We start from the raw sequence: 21,321 nt of genomic DNA, 5'->3' as shown, positions 1-21,321 counted from the left end.
CTATCAACCATTGTATCCAAGTACATTCAAAATGTTTAATGAAATAAAAATATTGTTAAAGATAATGAATGCATGTTTTCCAGTTTTTCCACAACACAGTGATAATATATATTCCTTTTACCTACATATATTTTTACAAAACACATTTTTTTATTTTAATTTTATGTGCAAAACCTACTATTTCGCCCAGTAACATTTTGGAATTCAGTTGTTCTTTATTGATATTATTACCCAACAATTATTTATTGTTGTCCAGTTTGTCATTTATAATATGATACAGTATTTGTATTATTACTTTGAGGATTTGTTATACAATAGTAATATATTCATGTCTTGAAGTATATCAAAACTCATGTATCTGGAGTTTTTTGTTACATTCGTAAAAGTAAACATATAAACCACGGTGGCCCCTCAGTACACTAGAGCAGAAAGGAAAACAACATTGCCATTTATCAAGCCCTGAAACTTTGCTTGTTGCAGAACAATCTGGAATAATGTTAAACATTATAACAGTCACCACTTTGCAACCTGAACTTGTTCAGAATGTTAAATCTTTATGACACCTGCGCTAAAAAACAAAACAAAAACAATCTAGACAGTGCAACGACTGATACAGAACGCAAGTGTCTCGGCATGCATTTTTGAATCCTGAAGCTCTTATGAGTGTATACAAATGTGCCAGTCCTCCGTGAGACACCGAAGAAACAGCGAAACGTGTTGCAGCATGTATGGATGTTCATCCAGCGCATTTACACAGGAAAACAATGAAAAAACAGAGCAAACGCAGGAAAAAATATGTTCGGTGTGAACGGCCCCTAACTCATCCATTCGTGCGTATATGTGAGTGAAAGCGCGTGCGCAAAACAAGTTATTATTAATGGCGTGTATAATTTTTTTTTATTATAATTATTATTTTTATAAATTACAAACCTGAACCCTACTTAAAAAACCCACCTGTCCCGACCCCGGCGGCTTCTAATGTGAACTGCTCTAAGATCGTTGACAACGATTTCAAGTGTTTTTTTTTGCGGAGCTTTCCTGAATCTTGACATTGTCATCCTGGAATATGCCCGTGCTATAAGGGAAGAAAAAAAAATCAATTGAGGGGATAATCTGGTCATTCAGTACATTCAGGTAGACAGATGACTTCATTTTATTGCCGCATAACAATTGGTCTACACCTGACCAATTGAAGCAACCTCAGATCATAACACTGCCTTAAATCCAAATGGCAATTGTTTTGGCCAGGCAGTGTAGGTTAATACAGACAATTATGTTATAAATGCTTTACAAATACTTTTTTACTCATATGCATCATAATTAGGTGTATTATCGTAATGCTGCATTTATATGCATTTTAGGACCCTTTTCACTTGCAATGTATGGACCTACAGAGCTGAGATATTTTTCTAAAAAAATCTTTGTTTGTGTTCAGTAGAGAAAAAAAAAGTCATACACATCTGGGATGGCATGAGGGTGAGTAAATGATGAGACAATTTTCATTTTTGGGTGAACTATCCCTTTGCATATTTAAACCTAAAAAAGTTTTTTTTAAACATTTAAGAGGTTTTCAAACATTTAAGAGGCTGGGGAGAAGAGCAATGAGTAAGTCGGTCAGATACTGCAAATACTGAGGCCATGTGATGTGACTTTGTACATACAAAGCCTGGCATGAATTTACAATATTTTAAGTAACAAGGAAGCATTTTTGAAAAAGCAGCTAACCTCAATGCAAATGTTCAATGTTATTTTCTTGATTTCTACATGCTGTAAAATTGAAAATAAAGCCAATATTTTAGAAACTAAACATGAAAATGTATTATATGGATCCTAATGTGTTGGAAAATACATTTTCAGAGGTACCTTTTTTGTCTTGCCCTGTAGGATTAAAAAAAAGAATAAGAGCAAAATCTTGGTTACAGTAAGGCACTTACAATGGAAACAAACATTAACAAAATTATGTTAACACATGCAAATCTCATGGCTATCATTTTTAAATAATGTGTATTTTAACGTTTATGGACTGACCTTGTTTGCTTCCACTGAAAAAGCCTTAATGTTACCACGATTATGTGGGACGAGTTAAAATTATTTTGGTAACACTTTTAAAAGTTCAACTTTTATTTAAAAATGTTGTTATTACTATATGTTGAAATGAACATTAACCAAGATTAATAAAGGCTATATAAGTATTGTTCATTGTTAGATTATGTTAAATATATTATGTAGATAATATGACTATAGATGTTGTTAATTAATGTTAATGAATGGAACCCTCTTTGAAAGTCCAACCAATATTTGAGCAACAACTGCTGTCGATTGCTCTTAAAACAGCTTTGATCTGATATTAGAGAGCTATTCCACAATAGGACTAAACTTTGACAATAGATAAAGTGACACCCAATTTTATATGAGGCGATATCAAGAATTACGTGGTTACTAGTAAAATGTCTATTCTAGATATCAACAATTGAATTGCTATTAGTAAAAATGTGAATTTTTGATATCTGAAAATTTATTTATGATATCAACATAATTTCAGATATCTAAAATGTCTTTCTTACTAGTAACAATCACATTCATGATATCTAGAATGAGCATTTTAACTAGTGAAAATGTAATTGTTGATATCAAGAATTAGCATTGTTACTAGTGGAAATTTAATTTCTGATATCAAAAATTGCCATTGTTACTAGTAGAAATCGAATTCCTGATATCAATAACTATCATTTTAACTAGTGAAAATTGAATTGTTGATATCAAGAATTCATATCTTGGAAATGAATAAAAGTTAAAACGGCTTGCCATATACCCTGAGCAAGAAAACGGCTTGCTTTAGGGGGGACTGTCTCAACTGTCAAGGGACCTGTTAAAGTTCCAACTGCTGCTGTCCGCCAAATAACTTAGCAGCATCAGTGAGAAGACACACGCCTCTTTGGCAATCCTATTTAGAAACGACCTCCACACCTTGACAATTCGCTTAATTAGGCGTCCACACTTTGAAAAAAGGGGAGGGCTAATTGCGCACTTCTGCTCGAGACTACAAGTTGAACGATCAAGCAATAGCACGGTGCCTGCGTCGGGTTAAAATGGCCAGAAGGAAAGACAGACTGTGCTTGTGTATCAGTATTCCGGTGATATGTGTAATTATCATCATTATTATCTTCGTGGCTTACTTTAAGGAGGGGTGTTCCGGCGGAGCTTTCCTAAATGCAGCAGTGGCGGCTGACTCGGAAACCTGTTCAAAGATCGGCCGGTGAGTGATGATGGTGCTGACGTTTTGCAAACACATACTACTGATGTAGCACACGAATTCAGTGTAGGCTACTTTGAAATGTATTTGGACGTGCTATTACAGCTGATCTTGGTTTTAACACCAGAGATGTTGCAAAGTGCTTTCAAGAGCCTTTCAACCAACCAAATAACCACTCGTCCTCTGACACAAGTGAAAGAATAATGCTGAAAATCACTTTTTTTTTCTTGGAGAGTGTGAATAATTAGGTCTGTCGTAATCCCTTTGGATAGCTGGGTCGGGTAAATATCAGGACATAGATGGCTAAAGGGGTGAAACAGGCGGTTGAATGTACACAGAAACCTTTGTTGTAGTATGAACGTTGAAGTATCTCCATAGGCGACTAATCTTCTTGACACCAATCTCTGTCTTCCTATCAACTTTAGTGGTGACCAAAACAAATCATTTAGAGAGTTTAAAGTTAAAATCACACATTGAGTGTGATTCATTTCCACTCTATTTTAGATTTAATTGTGTAAGTGTAATTATGAATAATATATATCCTATGTATATTTTTGGAAATATTGGCTAATTTGTAGGCTATATTAAATTATCTAATGACGTGTTCAAGGGCCGTTAAAACCGAACGCGTAGCCTCAGGCGGATTTTTTTAAATGTCAGGTAATGAAGACTGTCAATTTGTCAAATAAATTAAAAAATAGTGCTTGCTTGTTGCACTCGTGTTACTGTCTCTTTAAGATGAATCACTCATGTTGTATGTTTCCTTATTTTGTAAGTCACTTCGTGTAAAAGCGTATGCTAAATGAATAAACGTAATGTAAATGTGCCTCGAGACACCTGCACTCCGTTCTTAAATGACACATTTGGGCTGAACGGCCCCTTCAGTGTACTGTTGATTCCAGAGTACGGAGCACCCTGAAAAACATTTGATTAAAAAATAAAAATATATAATAATAATAATAATAATAATAATAATAATAATAATAATAATAATAATAATAAAATAGTAGGCATAAGAATTTATTTGCAGCCTAAAAATTGAAACGTGTTAGTTCTGCTAGTGCCCGTCGGGTCTTAAAACTATTGAAGTTACGTGCTGTCTGCTTGTCAGAACATGAACTTGTGGCAAGTATGATTGTAATTGTTGGTCATCCAAATTAGCCTACTTCCTCATGTGGCATCTCTCTCTCTCTCTCTCTCTCTCTCTCTCTCTCTCTCTCTCTCTCTCTCTCTCTCTCTCTCTCTCTCTCGTCATTAAATCGTTATTAATATGCATTTGCCCATTTCTAGTCTTTTTGTTTCTATAGAGACATACTGCAGTCGGGTGGGTCAGCGGTAGATGGAGCTATTGCTACTTTAGTGTGCACGACAATCATACACCCCCAGAGTATGGGGATTGGAGGAGGCTCTATATTCACAATACTGGAAAAAAGTGGTGAGGTTCTGATGTTTTCTGCCTAAAGAAATTTACTGTAATCTTCCTTCCTGGCACAGTAATGTACATTATTGTTAATGTTCATCCATGGCTTTGTTCTCTAGGTAAAGTGAGAATCATCAATGCTAGAGAGACTGTTCCAAAGTTTTTTAAAGCAGATCTTCTTGCAGACTGTCCAACAACATTCCAGCCAATGGAAGGTGACAGATTAATATCTAGATGTGCTGATAGTTTTGTGTTGTGTTATGTTTCCTTTCTAAAAACAATTAATTACAGTAAATAAGTGCCATGTACAATTGCTTACTTTAATTACAGGTATTGTTATGTTGTAAATGATAGAGGAAGCAGCATTCTATTTTTCATAACACATACTACAACAATCTGAACAATTTCTCTATATATAATGACATTATTTTATTGAAGCCCTGAACCACAAGGTGAATTTTTTTTTTTTCTCTCTCTCTCTCTGAATTTTTATTTTCTCTGAAATTGTTTTCCACTGAATTTTTTTTTTCTCCACAAGTGTCACAGTCTGTCTCCCTTGTGTTTCCTCGGACTACGTTACCCAGTATGATGTGTACCCTCATTGTTCTAACCTGTTTTCCATTCCCTCATTAGCTCTTGTTTGTATAAATACCCTTTAGTTTTTGCATTCCTTTGTCAGTTCTTGTTTGTTGTTGTTTGAGTTCCCATTTGTTTGTTTCATTGTCATAATTTTTGTTAAAGCCTGCACATAGAAACTACTTGTCCCGTCTCATCTCAGCAACTGCTCAGGACAGAAGAACTGACCACACATGGATCTAGCGGCTATCCAAATTCTGCTACTCAAGCAAGGGGACTGTCCAGTTGAGGATCAACATCCCTGAGTTCTTAGAATTAGTGAATTTAGTGCACTATCCAAATAGCTCTCTGGTGGTTTTCTTCCAGACCTGTCTGAATAGTGTACTGAAGGAATTGATGCCTCTGGCTGATCCTCACTGGACCCTCTGTGAATATTTGGAGAAGGCTCTGGAACATTGCGGTTCCTATTACACAGTGGATTATGGTGGCAACCCAGGGCCAAAACCTGCATTTTCGCCTCCTTGCGCCAAGCCTTCCACGGTCAAACAGCCAGCACCCAAGCCTGCCATGGACAACGAGCCAGCGCCCATGCCTGTAGCCTCAACCATCCCAGAGCCAAAGCCTGTGGCCTCGCCCACTCCTGTGACTATGCTTCCAGCAGTCCGAAAAAGAACACCTTCTCCCCAGTCGCTTTCTGTGCTCACGACAACGGAGGTCGTTCCCCGGTAGCTGTCAGTGCTCACGACAACGGAGGTCGTTCCCCGGTCGCTGTCAGTGCACACGACAACAGAGGTCGTTCCCCAGTCACTGTCAGTGCTCACGACCACGGAGGTCGTTCCCCAGTCGTTGCCAGTGCTCATGACCACGGAGGTCGTTCCCCAGTCGTTGCCAGTGCTCACGACCACGGAGGTCGTTCCCCAGTCGTTGTCAGTGCTCACGACCACGGAGGTCGTTCCCCAGTCGTTGCCAGTGCTCATGAACACGGAGGTCGTTCCCCAGTCGCTGTCAGTGCTCACGACCACGGAGGTCTTTCCCCAGTCGCTCCAGTGGTCCTGCCGGCTCCCCCAGAGACTCCTCCTCCAGCGTTTCCATCCACCCTCCTAGAGACTCTTCTTATAGTGGCTCTGCCCGCCCCTCCTCATTCAGCTCTGCCTGACCCATTCCCTGCCCTGTGGCCATCTCCCAGGCCTCCTGTGTTATGTCACAGTTTGTCCCTCTCATGTTTCTTAGGACTCTTATTTTGAAGTGTTTCCCCCGGACTACGTTACCCAGTATACACTGCCCTCATCACTCCCCCTCATTGTTCTAACCTGTTTTCTATTCCCTAATTAGCTCTTGTTTGTATAAATACCCTTTAGTTTTTGCATTCCTTTGTCAGTTCTTGTGTAAGGGGATTCAGATGGGCAAGGAGGAGGTGAGAACCAGCTTGTCAATATAAATAATGTTTAATTAAACTCAAAACAAAAATCACAAACATAAACACACACGACGGACATGCCCGTAATTCTCTCTCTCTCTCGAACCGTCGTCACCGACCGCCTTTATCCCTCGCGCGCCCCATCAGGCCGATTGGGGACCGGGCGTGCGACATTCCAGCCCGGCCCCGCCCCCCTCCACTCCACATTCCTCCCGGCATTACCTCAGGACGGGGTGCCACTGGCATGACATACACCCCCCCCCACCCCTTTTCCTGGGGAAGGGCGTGCTTTGCGCCCCATCGGGTCATTCCCGTGACATACATCCCTCACCCCATGAGTCTCAGTTGCCTCTGCGTCTGAGACTGTCAATCCGCACATCATATCACTTGGCTTGTTGAGCGCGTTACCGTGGAGATGTAGCGCATGTGGAGGCCCACGCTATTCTCCGCGGAATCTATGCACAACACACCACATGCCCCACCGAGAGTGAGAACCAAACATTATAGTGACCACGAGGAGGTCACCCCATGTGACTCTACCCTCTCTAGCAACCAAGCCAATTTAGCTTTTGAGACCTGGCTAAAGTCACTTAGCAGGGGTGGTTGTCAGAATAATGTTTTTGTAATGTATGGTCTTGAGGAGAAAAAAATAAGAAAAACAAAAATTTCAGAGAGAATAAGTATTTTCAGTGATAACAAAATTCTGAGAAAAATCCTCAGAGAAAAATTGAGAGAACAAATTTATAAAGAAAAAAAAATGGTAGGACATAGGCTCAGGAAGTTACAAAGACATCTAAAAAGAATGATCACCTAGTGAAATTGTTTTGTTCACCTTGTGGTTTCTTGGCTTGCGTAATATTGATATGTACAAAGTCCAGCTTCATATTGTTTGCGGTTGCTTCTCTTTTACCTTCACTTCTCACTCTCTCTTTTTCTTTTTCTGTAGGTGCTCAATGGATTGGTGTCCCAGGTGATATCCGTGGCTATGAGCGAGCTCATAAACTGTATGGACGTCTGCCTTGGGCCATTTTATTTCAACCCACTATCAAGATGGCTAGAAAGGGCATCCCTATTCCTTATGTGCTCTCTCGATTTTTACCATTCTTAAAGAAGCAAAAAGAATCACCACTACGGTAATACGCTCAGATCCACTAATAATTCACCCAAAAATGTACATTCTTTCATAATTTACTCACCCTTATGCTGTTCCATACCCATATGAATTTCTATCTTCAGTGTACCACAAAAGAATGTGTTAGACAGAAGGTTAGTCACAGTCACCAATCACTTTTTTGCATTTTGCTTCCATAAAATGAAAGTGAATGGTGGCTATAACATACTATTCTTTTGTGGTACACTGTAGAGACAAAGTAATATAGCTTTTGAAAAAATGAGGGGAAAATGAGAGCAAATGATAGAATTGTTATTTTTGGCTGAACTGTCCCTTTAATGTTTCATTTGATGACAAGAGCTGTTATAAAAATGAAATATGTCACATTTGAATATATGAAAGTGAAAAAGTGACCACTTTTCTTCTCATGTGTTCCTTATATAGTCAGTTTTACCAGAATGAACAAGGGGAGATGTTAAAAGAGGGGGACATAGTTAAATTTGAGAAGCTAGCAGATACTCTTGAGAAAATTGCAAAACAGGGCGCAGATGCATTCTACACTGGAGACATTGGCAAAGACCTAGTCAATGATATACAAGAAGCAGGTAATTCGAAATGTCACTCTCTTTAACTTTGATATCCACAAATTATGTGCCTTTAAAGGCAGTCTCTGGACATAGGATGTTATAAAGCCAATTATTTCCAAGTTGTCTTTATATGTGCATAAATACACTATTTGAGCTGATTTGAAACAAAAGACCTGTTCAGAGTGCACAATGCCTGGTTTTGTCATTCAGTCTGCTTTTATGAGAATTGTTGATATTTTGCAATTTTTATAGCATACTGTAAATTCTTGTTGTGTATTTAAGGTGGAACAATTTCTCTGGAGGACCTGAGTTCGTTCAAAGTAACCGAATCAGATGCCTGGGTTGTGAATCTTGGAAAGTATGACATGTACTTTCCCCCACCACCAGCAGGGGGTGCTACACTTAGCTTCATATTTAACACAATGCTAGGTGAGAAAAGTAACGTATTCTTCCTTTATTAGTGATGCTTGCTAAAGCATGCATTACTTGTATCGTTGCTCTTTGAATGGTATTTGAGCAACCCCATGTTTCGGCATGTTACTCGTCCTGCACAATTTGGGCTACAGGCATGAATTATACCTCAAATCAGGCAGCTGTTGAGGAAAGGTGTGTTATTACTTTTCTAAGTGATCAGAGCCCATATTCAAAAAGATTTGTATCCACTTGGAGTTCTTTAAAGCGTTAGTGCACTATCCAGACCTATTCTGATGGTTGATGTGAACATTAACTGAAGCTCCTGAACCATATTTGCATGATTTTATACATTACACCGCTGCCACTTGATTGGCTGATTAGATAATCACATGAATAAGTAGATATACAGGTGTACCTAATAAAGTGGCTGGTGAGTGTATGATCTTTTTCCAATAAAGGAAATCATTTTAAGGCACTACATGACCACACACTTGGTCTTTTTAAAATAATTTTCTGGGTTCAATACAATTTAAGCTCAATCGACAGCATTTGTGGTATAATATTAAATACCACAGAAATTTTCAAGCAAAGATCTGGGTTCCAGTGAGGCACTTACAATGAAGTAAATGTTAAAATACTCACTGTTTCAAAAGTGTACTCACAAGGTATCCTCCCCTCACAGCTGCTCTTTTGGGTGGACAGCGGACAGCGGAACCAATGTAACAGGGTTATAATGGGAAACGAGGAGGTGGGAACTGGCTGAACAGTCAAAGTAATATTTAATTTAAACAAAAAGACACAAATACACACACGGCATCTGCGTGTGTTTCTCTCTCTCCTGAACTGCTGCATCCAGCACCATTTATCCCTCTCCTCTGCTGATTAGCCCGATTGGGGGCCTGACATGCGTAGTCACAGTGTGTCAGAATCCAGCCGCTAAAATAATAAATAAAAAGCAAGACAGACAGAAATGGCAGAATCCTGACACCCCTGACACAGCTCTCGGGGAGATGCAGCGCACTTGGCTGCCTCTCGGGGAGCTGCAACGCACTCGGCCATGAGGAAAGATGTGGGACAGTTCTTCCTCCTCATTCTAAGTTTCTGTGTCATCAGAGGACTGGGGATACAACTGACTGAGGGTGGGACAGTCAATGTGGAGGGACTCTTGAAGTGAGAGTTCAGGCTTTCTGCAATGAAAAATGTAATACACAAAGTCCCAAAAGTTAAATATCCCCAGCCTTCCCATCACCCAGGGACAGGGGGGCTCCTTGAGGCAGTTTGGAAGACCTTCTCTAGATAAGAGTCATCACTACAGTCCAGTTCGACAACTGCAATGAAAGAGTCCCCAAGGTATGCCTCCCCTCGACAGAGGGAAAGATGGCTGGACGAGCTGTACCATTTGCTCTTTAACAGAGTCTCAGAGGTAGGAGGTAGGAAGAGGAAGATGCCCATCTCTGAGGAGTCCTCTTTCTTGGCTGGTTCGTTCTGTCAGGAACATGCAGATAGAGGACAAGGACTCAAATGCAGTGTTGTAAATTGGATTTATTCATAAAAAAAAACTACCCAATAAGGCAAGGTTTCTCAACCACTGGGGCGCGACCCAAAAGTGGGTCACAGATAATTTTTTGCTAGGTCACGAGATCTTTTCTATCATGAGTACAAATTACCAATTAGAAGGAAAGAACTGTACATTTGCAATGTTTGGGGCAACCGTTTGTTTAATGACTGAACATATTTGTCTATTTATGAAATTACTCTGGCAAATATTGGGCTGTAGATATTAAGCCGCTATATCATAAGCATATAACTAGATTAATTAAGTACCTATTCATTTATTGAGCAAAACATGAGAGTAATGCCTCCTACACACTATATGACTTTCAAAGACGTCGGCTCGTGGTACCGTTCATATTACACAACTGTCTGTCTTGTCATTGAAGTCATAGAGATTTCAAATTACAAGAGGAATCGGCGACAGGGGTGAACACATTATAAAACATTTCACTATTGACGAATCTGCCTGGACTCCAAATTACTTTTCACAACAGAGTATACGCGAAAAGTGTTACAATCTATGATAAAAAACATGCTCATATAAGCATTTCAGAATATGATGTATACTGTGTGATTTTAATCATATATTTTATTGGTTACAATATGAAAAAGTACCTCCTACTGAAGAATCTACCTATTTGCTTACCTGACTGTCCAAGAGAATTGGCAATTTCTCTCCAACTCCTCTCTTTCACCACCTGGTTGTGGTACAGGTCAGAGGAAACATCAAATATGCACTGGTGCTCCTGCCAATTTTACACAAATGTTTCCTCCATTTCTTCGGTCCAATGAGACTTTCTTGATACCGCAGCCATGCTATTTGATGTTCTGATGCAGGTACATCAGGACTCCTCCCACTGAAACTTCCGGTGCCCGTTTCTTGCCCTCTCATTGGCTATAGGTCAATGCTGCAGTTGTATTCAGTCAAAACTGTCGGCGAGCAAATCATGTAGTGTAAACTCGGTGTAAGAAATCAGCCACTAAAAAAATTAAAACAAGACAGCCAGAAGTGGCAGGATCCTGATAGTTATAGCCAATTTAAAAAAAAGTGTTGGCAAGACAACATACTCAAACACTAAAGTGCTCAAATCACAGGAAAAAAATATGATTTAAACAATTTTACATTTTAAAACTCAATTTTTTATTGAGGTTTAAATTGTATTTTATTTTTATTTTTTTTTATTTTCAAGAGTTTTAACAAAATAATTATTGTAAGTGCTTTTGTAACATTTTCAAGCTTCACATTTTTCCCTTTAAACCCTAAAAAAATTTGCCCCATTAACTTCCTTTGTAAGTGCCCCACTGTAAATTAGATTTTTGCTTTTTTTAAAGAAAAGTGGTAAATCTTTTGTGGTAATAATCAACATTATGCCACAAATGTTGTTGACAGAGCTTAACTTGTATTTAACACCAAATATTCTAAGCATGATCGGTGTAAGATTGTGCATATGAATGCTGTCAATGTTGAAAATGTTTATTGACTTTTCTGTGTTCCTCAGGTTATAACCTAAGCCACAAATCTCTGCAAGGGAAGGAGAAAGCTTTAACATTCCAGCGATATGTAGAAACCTGCAAATTTGCTAATGGTCTCAAGAGATTCATGAGAGATCCCAACTTTGCTTCTCAAACGGTAAACCCTGTAGTAGAATATCGTTTGTTTGAAATTCTAAACTTTTCTCCAGTGTACGTGTTAAAGAGATGATTGGGCTCTGCTTTAGTAACTCAACAGAAACATTACAGTCATTTCACTCTATGGGGTCTCTGGTATAATTTACTATAATGACTTAAGTGCTGTGTTCAGCAGATCATTACTGCAGGCAGTACATCACAGCAATACTGTCATTAATGCTGGCAACACACTGGTAGAGCCACACATAAAGTCTTGTATGAGTTGATCATCCTCATCTTCCTATGTGACTTGAATAGGAGGCAGTTGAGATCATTCAGAAGCATTTTGCTGAGAAAGTGAGAGCAAAAATCAGCCCAGACCGCACATATGATGTTAGTTACTACAACGTCACTCCATACCTGGACTCACATGGCACCACTCACGTGTCCGTGCTCGCTGAAGATGGAATGGCTGTGTCTGTGACCAGCACCATCAATCACATGTATGTGCACTCCAACTTACACTCCATTTATTTAAGCCGTTGGAACAAAGGGAGCTAATATTTCCATAATATCCTTTTATTAACAATCATTTGTACTATTATGGTGAAACAAATTACTATTTGGTACATTGAGTTCTCATTCAAAACACTAGGCTCATCTCTTGTTTCCTTCTCTCTTCTCAGATTTGGATCCAGGATTTACTCGTCTAGAACAGGCATCCTCCTCAACAATGAACTTGCAGACTTCTGTGGGAAAACAAATAAAGTTCATGCTGGTAAGTAAACCTTCACAATTTATCTCTAGGTTGTTGGATTTATATCACTCAAATAATAGTAGGAGAATAATATGACTCTCCTTGGACATGTGGTCCAAAATTTACTTTTTGCCACACCTGCCAATGGTAGATGAATTGAGAAAATGTATAATAATTATAATAAATACTAAGAAAATGTTTTATTGCATAATTTAAATTAAAATATACAGCATAGGGGTTGGCACCGAAGCCATTATCTGTATCTGTATTTGGATAGAACCGTATGTGGGCGTGACTTATATTAGAATGGGTCAAACTAACTTTAAAATGTAACTCTCTTACATTTAGGCAATAGCTTCTGTATATAATGTATGCCTTGGATAGACCTATTTAAATGTTATATATAATTATTTTAATTATTATTATCTAATTATATAATTGATATATTCTTTATTTTTCTCAGCAGGTGAAGCTGAATATGTAGGTTACATAAACAGTGGAATATGTTGTTAACTGTGTTTTCTCCTGGTATTTTGGACATTAAGGAATTTCTGAATATTTACAATCTATGAAGTATTTAAACCTCTATGGAACATGTAAAAATTTTTGGAATAAAGGATTAATCAGATACAGTAAGTATCTTAATCGGTAATGTGTATATAAATGAGATAAACTTACATAGAGCTCCTCAATAAAAATCATCACTTCTGGACTGGTAATCTGGCATACCATGCATTTTCCCGGTGGGCCGATCAGGGGTGGAATGGCCATGTGGAGAACCAAGCGGGCCAGAGATTCGGCCGCGAAACGTGCCGAATGGCCGCGATAGGCAACAATGAGCCGCTGCGGTATGCAGAACGGACCTCAAAAAGGCGCCGCGATATGCAGAAAAGTACAGCGAACCAATTAACTATGACAAACAGTGAGCCTATCTCAGTCTCTCAGTGAAACCGCACATGTCACAAAAACACCAAAATTAAGTTCTGGATAAAAAAGACCTTCCAGATAAACTTCTTGATCGGCATCTTAGGTAAACATATTGTCAACATTTTCTAAAAGTTAAAAGATACAATTATTTTGTCTGATGGTTTTTGTGTGTTTTTATTTTGAATCATTTGTGTCACTTACATCAGCGAGGGTCAGAGTATCATTCCTACAATTTATCATAAACCATGTCATGCAATAAAGTTATTTTTATTTACCCACCAAAGCCAATTTTTACTTGATTTGCCATTTGGCAAGTATTATCTTTGGATCCTCCATGTGGTACTTAATCTGCATTAGTATCTGCATGTGACTCTGTTTTTTGTTTGTGTCTATGTGAAGGCGAGCAGCCTCCTTCCTCCATGTCTCCAGTGATCCTCCACTCCCCATCTGAGAAACACACAGTGGTCATTGGAGCGTCAGGCGGTAGCATGATCACCACTGGCATGGCACTGGTGAGTTGAAACTGCAATTTAACATATATATAATACATTTTCATATAATACGTGTTTCAGTAAACAAACTTTGTCTGAAACCCTTGGCTAGACCCTGTTGAACTTCCTGTGGTTCGGGAAGACTCTGAAAGATTCCATCGAAGCCCCTGTGGTGTATGTGGACTCCAAAAATGTTCTCAACTTTGAGCCCTTGTTTGACAAGGTAAACAGATAAAAACTGTACCATGCATCTAAATTGTTTGTAAAGGATAAAGTGAATTTTTCAAACTGCTTTGATCTCTTTTCTTTCTCAGGATGTTGTAGAGTCACTTAACAAGAGTGGGCACCAAATTAAAGCTCCACTCATGTTCTATAATGTGGTTAATGCAGTATCAAAGATAAACAACTGCATTGAGGCCGTATCTGACTCAAGGAAAATGGGAAAAGCTGCAGGGTACTGACCTGGAGTGCAGCAGAGACCAATACATCAGTTCTCTCAACTCTAATTTATTCATCTGTCCTGTTTTTGGAGTACTTAAATCAAGATTAAGTACACTGGGCTGATGACAAACTAAAATAATAGCAGAAAACAGGTCAAACGGGTCATACCTATTACACATTTCATTGTGAAAAATCTGAATGGAATGAAGTACTCGTGTTGTACATGTATATATTGTGTTGTATTTACATTAAACGGTATGGAAATGTTTTTCTATTCTTTTTAATAGAGCGCAACAGTCTGGTTCCAGAATTAAAAATCCTATTCATTTTTTTCCATAGACAAATGTATTTTTATCTATAAATTATAAACCTTTAAAGATAGACCTACTATGAGTTCTGTGGTTGTTAATCGATGGTATATGCTTCTGTTGAAGCCACCAGTCTGCGTGAAGAACTGATTTTTATTTTGAAGAGAGAGAGAGCCAACAATCAGAGAGTAGCAGGCAGCGGCAAACTAACCGGAGCAAACAAGCTCTGCAGCGACCGTCCACTCCCATGATGCACACTCTCAAACTATGTCTATATTTGTAAATATATAAAAATATATTTTTGCAATAAAATAACACTTATTGTTCCTATTCTAATCAACTTAAAATGTATAGTTTTTATATTTTTCGTCATTTGCGGTGCTTCATGGGATTGTAGTTCGTGCCCTCATTAAGTTTGTACCTTTGTCTTTTTGTCTTATTTTTAAATAGCTTTTTCAAATCAAAGCTTGGTATTTTTTTATTATTCTTGGAGCTTGTTGGTTTGGTTCATGGCTTAGAACTATTTTATAAAGGATTTTATGAAATCCCTATGGAAAATAATTCATGGAAAAATACTTCCAGAACCCAGATGGCTGAAAAAGTGGGCGGCTACTGTTGTGCTCTATAGTTTGCAACATTATTTTAAGGAGAAACATAAAACAAATACTTGAAAGTAAAATGTAATTACATTTTATGAATTTATCAAGTTGATTTGTTTGCAGGGCTGTCTAACAGGGCAGATAAATGTCAGAATTTCTTAAACTGAAGTTGTTGTTAAAACAAACCAGCACTGCAGCGACCCATCCACACTCATGACAAACTCTGAATTATGCATTACAGTTGGTTTCCCAACATTCTTAATAAAAGCTATACATGCATTAATAAATGCTGTAAAACATATACTGTTCATTGTTTGTTCATGATACCTAACTAATCTTAACAAATGGAACCACATTGTAAAGTGTTACCATTAAAATATAATGTTCCTGTACTTATCAACAAAAATCTAAAGTTTTATATTTTGTCACATTTTTTATTCGATTACATAATTCGCAATGCTTCATGGGATTGTAGTTTATACACTCCTTTAAGACGTTAAGTACACAATCTTGTGCCTTTGCCTTTTTGTCAGATTTTCAAATATTTTTTGGTTCAAATAAAAGCTTGTAATATTATGATTAACCTCGGATTTTATGAAATACCTATGGCAATACATCCAGAAACAAGATGGCTGAAGAGGTGGGCGGGTACTGTTGCGCTCTGTAGTATGCAACATTATTTTAAGGAGGAATACTCAAAAGTTAAGCTAAATTATACTTTGTACAGTATATTAACCACATTTTTGTATAATGACTTGATTTGTGTCTCTTATCAGCAATAATTAAAAAAAAATTTTTTTTTGTTGTTTAAGAGGCTTAAACAAAATTACATGTAACAGACTTTGCACATTAGATGCTTAACATAAACTAATTTGTTGAAAAACAGTCTCAGTATTATGGGTGTTTTTCCACAATCCAGGGTACCGTAACTCTCGGAAACAACATGCCGACGTCCCATCTGATCATGCTGGTTATTGCTGAAAATTAATCAATCCGCACATTGTATCATGTTGCGTGTTGAGCGCGTTACCGCAGAAACGTGATGTGTGTGGAGGCTTCACGCTATTCTCCGAGGCATCCACGCACAACTCGCCACGCACCCCACCAAGAGCGAGAACCACACATTATAGTGATCATGAAGAGGTTACCCCATGTGACTCTACCCTCCCTAGCAACCGGGCCCATTTGGTTGCTTAGGAGACTTGGCTGGAGTCACTCGCATGCCCTGGGATTCAAACTTGCAACTACAGGGGTGGTAGTCAGTGTCAATACTCGCTGAGCTACCCAGGCCCCCGCAATTCCTAAATTCTAACTGGTTTACCTTTCCCTGTGGCACTACTTATAGAGCACTATGAGCAATCTATGAGGCAAGGAATGGAAACTAGGAAGTACTCGCATTGACTCTGGGATACAGAATACTACCCATACTATTCTGGGAGTATGGGTAGTATACTACCCATGCTACTCATACTATTTTTGCCATATCTGTCTATGGCAGAAATAGAAATTGTAGTTCACAAAAACAGGCTTGGGGAGTAAAGGAATACTTATAATGAAGTTACATAATCAGGATACAAAAATTGTGTAACTCTAATCTGTTACTGTTACAAAAAAAAGCCAACATATTCATATTACAGTTATATTTGGTAACAATTGGGATTACTAGCAGGATTAAAATTTTTAATTTATAAAAAAACAAACAAACAAACAAATAAAAGGATCCTCCTGAAATAAACTGATAAATACCGCTTTAGTACAGAATACAGATTTGATCAGATGTGCGCTGGAGATCTCTTCTGTTTCTATCTCATGATTTTGGTTCCACTTACTCTCGCATGTCCAAATATCACCTTTCTCACCATTAATGGTCAAACCATTAATAGTGCTGTTTAGTCTACATGCTAACTGCAGTACATGGCAGAACTGAACTTTGAAGTGTTGTTGAATCTGAGGTAAATCTGTCATATTTTTTAATGTTAACCAAGACATAATTCAGTCCATCTGTTCTAACTGTATTTGCTTGATGAGAAATATTTGATTAAAAATGCGGAGTTGTACATTTGAACATATTCTGTTCTCCTAATAAGGAGGCACTGTCCCTGTTATATAATAATAGCTGCATTACTCAGACACGGTTTGTATGCACTATTACAAGTTTTCGAGAACATATTGCATTTCTCTTCACTTTATTCATATATGCGATCTTGAGGCAATAAAAAAGAAACTAAAGTCTGATTACAATATTTTCTTATTGAGGTAACTGGATTATGTTTCTGATTACATTTTGTTCTAGTACTCAGTATTTGTAACAGATTACATTTCAAAAGTAACCCTCCCAACCCTGCACATAAACAATGGTGAGCACCATGGAGGTTGCAATTTCACACTAAAATACAATTTTTACTCCACTGATGATTAGTTGTAGGGCTGGGATTTGGGTTAGGGTGAAGGTTGAATCAAATATGACTGTTGACTGTAGCTATAACATTATTTACAATTCAAAGTCAGTTAAGTCAGTTTTATGGATTCCCCTATAGGAGTCCTCAGCCTCTTGAAAGACACTTTATTGACTGGGTGGATTACGACGCCTGTCACAGCTTCTTGGCATCTCTCAATAGGACTGAAGTGTGCAGATGGATGGTCAAAAGGAACATTTAGCTTCTTACCAATGATGCCTCCACAGCATGAGGTCCAGCATTTCTTTATAATTAGCATTCAAAGCGCTGAAAATAGGATCTGTCTGACTGTCTGAAAATGCTCAGCTATATCCCATCGGAAGCTATGAACAATGTCAGGGATTGGATTTGATTTGGCATCACGATAGAGAAAGTAAACAAGGCATAATGAGCTCTAGTTATTCTGGATTACAAGAGTAAATATTGTCATGGAATTGCTTGGCATCATTAGTTAGCATAACTTAAGTTCCAGTCAGCAAACCCTTAGACCCAGAAGACCTGCAGTCTTTGGTGCAGACATTTACATTTAGTCCTGATTCTGCTTGCTGGTACCCAAATTCAGTAATCCATTCAGTCTTTGTTTTTTCCTTCATCCTTGAGATGAGAACATGTGGAAGCTTGACAGTAGAATAATAAGATACAGTGAATCATCTCTTCTCAGCCCAACCAACTACTGGCTGGGAGACAATACATCTCTCAGACATTTGTGCGCTTTTGGATGTTGCTTTTATGTGTCAATCAGTAGATTTGTTTAGTTTTTTTTTTAGTTTTTAGTTCATTCATTGTATGAATGTATTCTTAAACTTTTTGACAGAACATTCATGAGTACTCTAGAGTCTGTGCTCACAGAACAAAGCCCTTCCACAGTGAATAATGAGCATGCATAGATCGTATTCACAGCAGCGGCATTTTTTACGGGAATGACAACTATGCTGTCTGGGATCTACTGCACGTAATTTTTTCAATGGGTTGTTCTGCTGTTTAAAGTGTTTTTGTATCCTTCCGCAGACAAGAATACAAAAATAAAAATTATTAAAATAATTAAAAAAAAATATTTCCAAGAACATTCATTAGACAGAAAACTCAAGACAACATGAGTTGTGTAAAATCAGATGTGATGTAGATTATAAGCTTTGTGCCATTGAACAGATGTAAGTCTATCCCTCACTGCCTCGTTGTCATTCTCATTCAAAACCAAAGATGGTGCTACTGTGAATACTATTCTTTGAGTGATTTTATTCGGTCTTTTCTGACTTTTATTCTCTACCCTGCTGAGTAACAGTAAGTAAACATGGACATTTATATATAAACATATGTATATCATGCAAATCTTCCACAGAAGAAGCCTGAGGCAGTTCTGGAGATTCTGGTTACATAGGTTGGCACTTGTCTGTATCCTAATGGTTACAATATAAAAAATCCATGTAAACAAAACTTGAATGAAATTTCAGACCTTTTTTTAAATTTTTTTATTATACACACAGCACCAACATCTTCAATTCTTGTGACGTTGGGAGCAGCGATTTGACATTTCCTTGCCTTAAAAAAAATACATTTCTGTGATTATTCAACTATGCAACCATTATTGTTCAGCAAATGTCTGAGGTTTACAGTGTAAATCCTTAAGCAAATAGCTACAGTACAGTATTTAAATAAAAATGTATGAAATCAATAGCATACATCAATTTGACCCCGGGGCAGAGTCGGCAGCTATTCCACTCGTTGAGCTTCGGGAAGGACGGCCGTCTGTTCACTTTTGCGCAGCAGCTCCGTGACGCCTGCCGTAAATGGCTGTTGGTGAGGGGGAACTTGTGATGTCGTGGAAGTGGTCGACATGGTGGTACTGGAGTAGTTCATCTCCCAACTTCCCTGAGGCATGTCTGAGTGGGTCCAGTGTCACCACCCAGCGTCGTTGGATGGAGCCGTCCAGCTGGCAGAGGACTACATTGCAGCGTTCCCAGGAGGCGTTCCCCTTCTCTCTCTTCTCTCTCTCCACCCCCTGTGTCTTATGTTCCCTCCCCTTTCCCCTTTCCCCTCACTCCCACCCAATTCCAGCTCCTCGGAGATGGGGAGGCCCACCCAGACCCCGACCCCGGTCCAGAGGACCCTTTCCCTTGTCTGCCCCTTCAAACCCCCCCGTCTCTCTCCGCTATCCCCCCAGGTTGGCAAGCCCGCCCCCACGAGTGGGGAAGGAAGATCTGGGCCGGTCTGCTGGAGCTACGGGGAAACCGGACACAGCCAGTAGCGGTGTCCAGTGATGGAGGTGGGGACACTGGTTCAGATCCCCGACGCTCCACAGGCTTCCCCCGATCGTGCAGGAATGTATCGGATACTGGTAAGGGTGAAGGGGGATACACATCAAGCTTTGGTGGATACAGGTTGTTCTCAAACCTCGATCCACCAATGCTTGGTGCAAGGCGGGGCATTGGACAAAAATAAACTGGCGAGGGTGAGGTATGTGCATGGTGACATACACAAGTATCCAGTGGTTACCGTTGAGATACGATTCAGTTGCTGCAGTTAATTCGCGCCTCACCCATCCACTAATTCTGGGAAACAATTGGCCCGGTTTTAAAAATTTGCTGAGGGTAATGTGTGTGGATGGGTCCTGCAGAGTAGTGGTGTGGGTTGTGACGTGTGATACTATGGCTTGGTAGGCGGTGCCAGGGCCGTCAACGTCGGCTCCGTGTCAGGATGACGCAGACGAGGGAATTCCCGTTCTTGGGGGCTTACCTGAGGGGGACTTCCCTCTGGAGCAGTCGCTTGACGAGTCCCTCAAGCACGCCTTCGACCAAGTGAACGTAATTGATGGTCAACAGTTCCAGCCCGGTCTTGCGCTCACATACCCGTACTTTTCAATTATCAAAGAGCGGTTGTATCGAGTGATGCAGGACACTCAAACCAAAGAGGTTACAACTCAGCTGTTAGTATCGAAGAGCAGTCGGGAAACACTCTTCCAGGCGACACACTATAATAGTCTTTGAACAATATAATGGCCCGTTTCTTTTGGACGTTCGCAAGTGGTGTGCGGCTGGCCGGGAATGTCAGTTGGTGAACCCACCAGCCACTCCAAAAGCGTGATTGCGCCCGCTGCCGTTGATTGAGATCAACGGAATTGGAATGGATCTCGTCGAGCCATTAGAGAAGACTGCATGCGGGCATCGTTTGTGTTAGTTCTGGTTGACTATGCAACGCGATATCCGGAAGCGGTGCCTCTACGCAACAGCTCAGCATGCAGTGTTGCGGAGGCACTCTTCAAAATTATCTCTCGAGTGGGGATTCCAAAGGAAATCCTCACAGATCAAGGCACAACATTCATGTCACATACACTTCGCAAACTATATTAATTATAAGTCGATTCACACCAGTGTCTACCACCCGCAAACCGACGGACTGGTCTAA

General features: G+C 39.2%; 1 protein-coding gene across 3 annotated transcripts; it reads left to right on the top strand.

Moving 5' to 3' along the window:
• The first annotated feature begins 1,448 nt into the window (after positions 1-1,448).
• ggt5a (gamma-glutamyltransferase 5a) lies at positions 1,449-16,106 on the top strand. Of its 3 annotated transcripts, XM_052093673.1 has the most exons (13): positions 1,449-1,476; positions 3,183-3,256; positions 4,561-4,688; positions 4,793-4,888; positions 7,613-7,799; positions 8,222-8,382; positions 8,647-8,793; positions 11,832-11,962; positions 12,259-12,443; positions 12,627-12,718; positions 14,024-14,136; positions 14,228-14,338; positions 14,430-16,106. In XM_052093673.1, exons 1-13 carry the CDS (start codon positions 1,471-1,473, stop codon positions 14,574-14,576), a joined length of 1,578 nt encoding a protein of 525 aa, XP_051949633.1. In that variant the 5' UTR covers positions 1,449-1,470; the 3' UTR covers positions 14,577-16,106. The 3 variants fall into 3 exon arrangements, with proteins under 3 accessions (XP_051949633.1, XP_051949632.1, XP_051949634.1); XM_052093672.1 differs by lacking the exon at positions 1,449-1,476 and having other exon boundaries at positions 2,910-3,256; XM_052093674.1 differs by lacking the exon at positions 1,449-1,476 and having other exon boundaries at positions 3,178-3,256; positions 4,544-4,688.
• Positions 16,107-21,321: the final 5,215 nt, after the last annotated feature.

This window comes from Xyrauchen texanus, chromosome 27 (genome assembly GCF_025860055.1).
Source record: "Xyrauchen texanus isolate HMW12.3.18 chromosome 27, RBS_HiC_50CHRs, whole genome shotgun sequence".
Taxonomy (NCBI): Eukaryota; Metazoa; Chordata; class Actinopteri; order Cypriniformes; family Catostomidae; genus Xyrauchen; species Xyrauchen texanus.
This window is presented reverse-complemented; position numbering and strand designations above follow the sequence as displayed.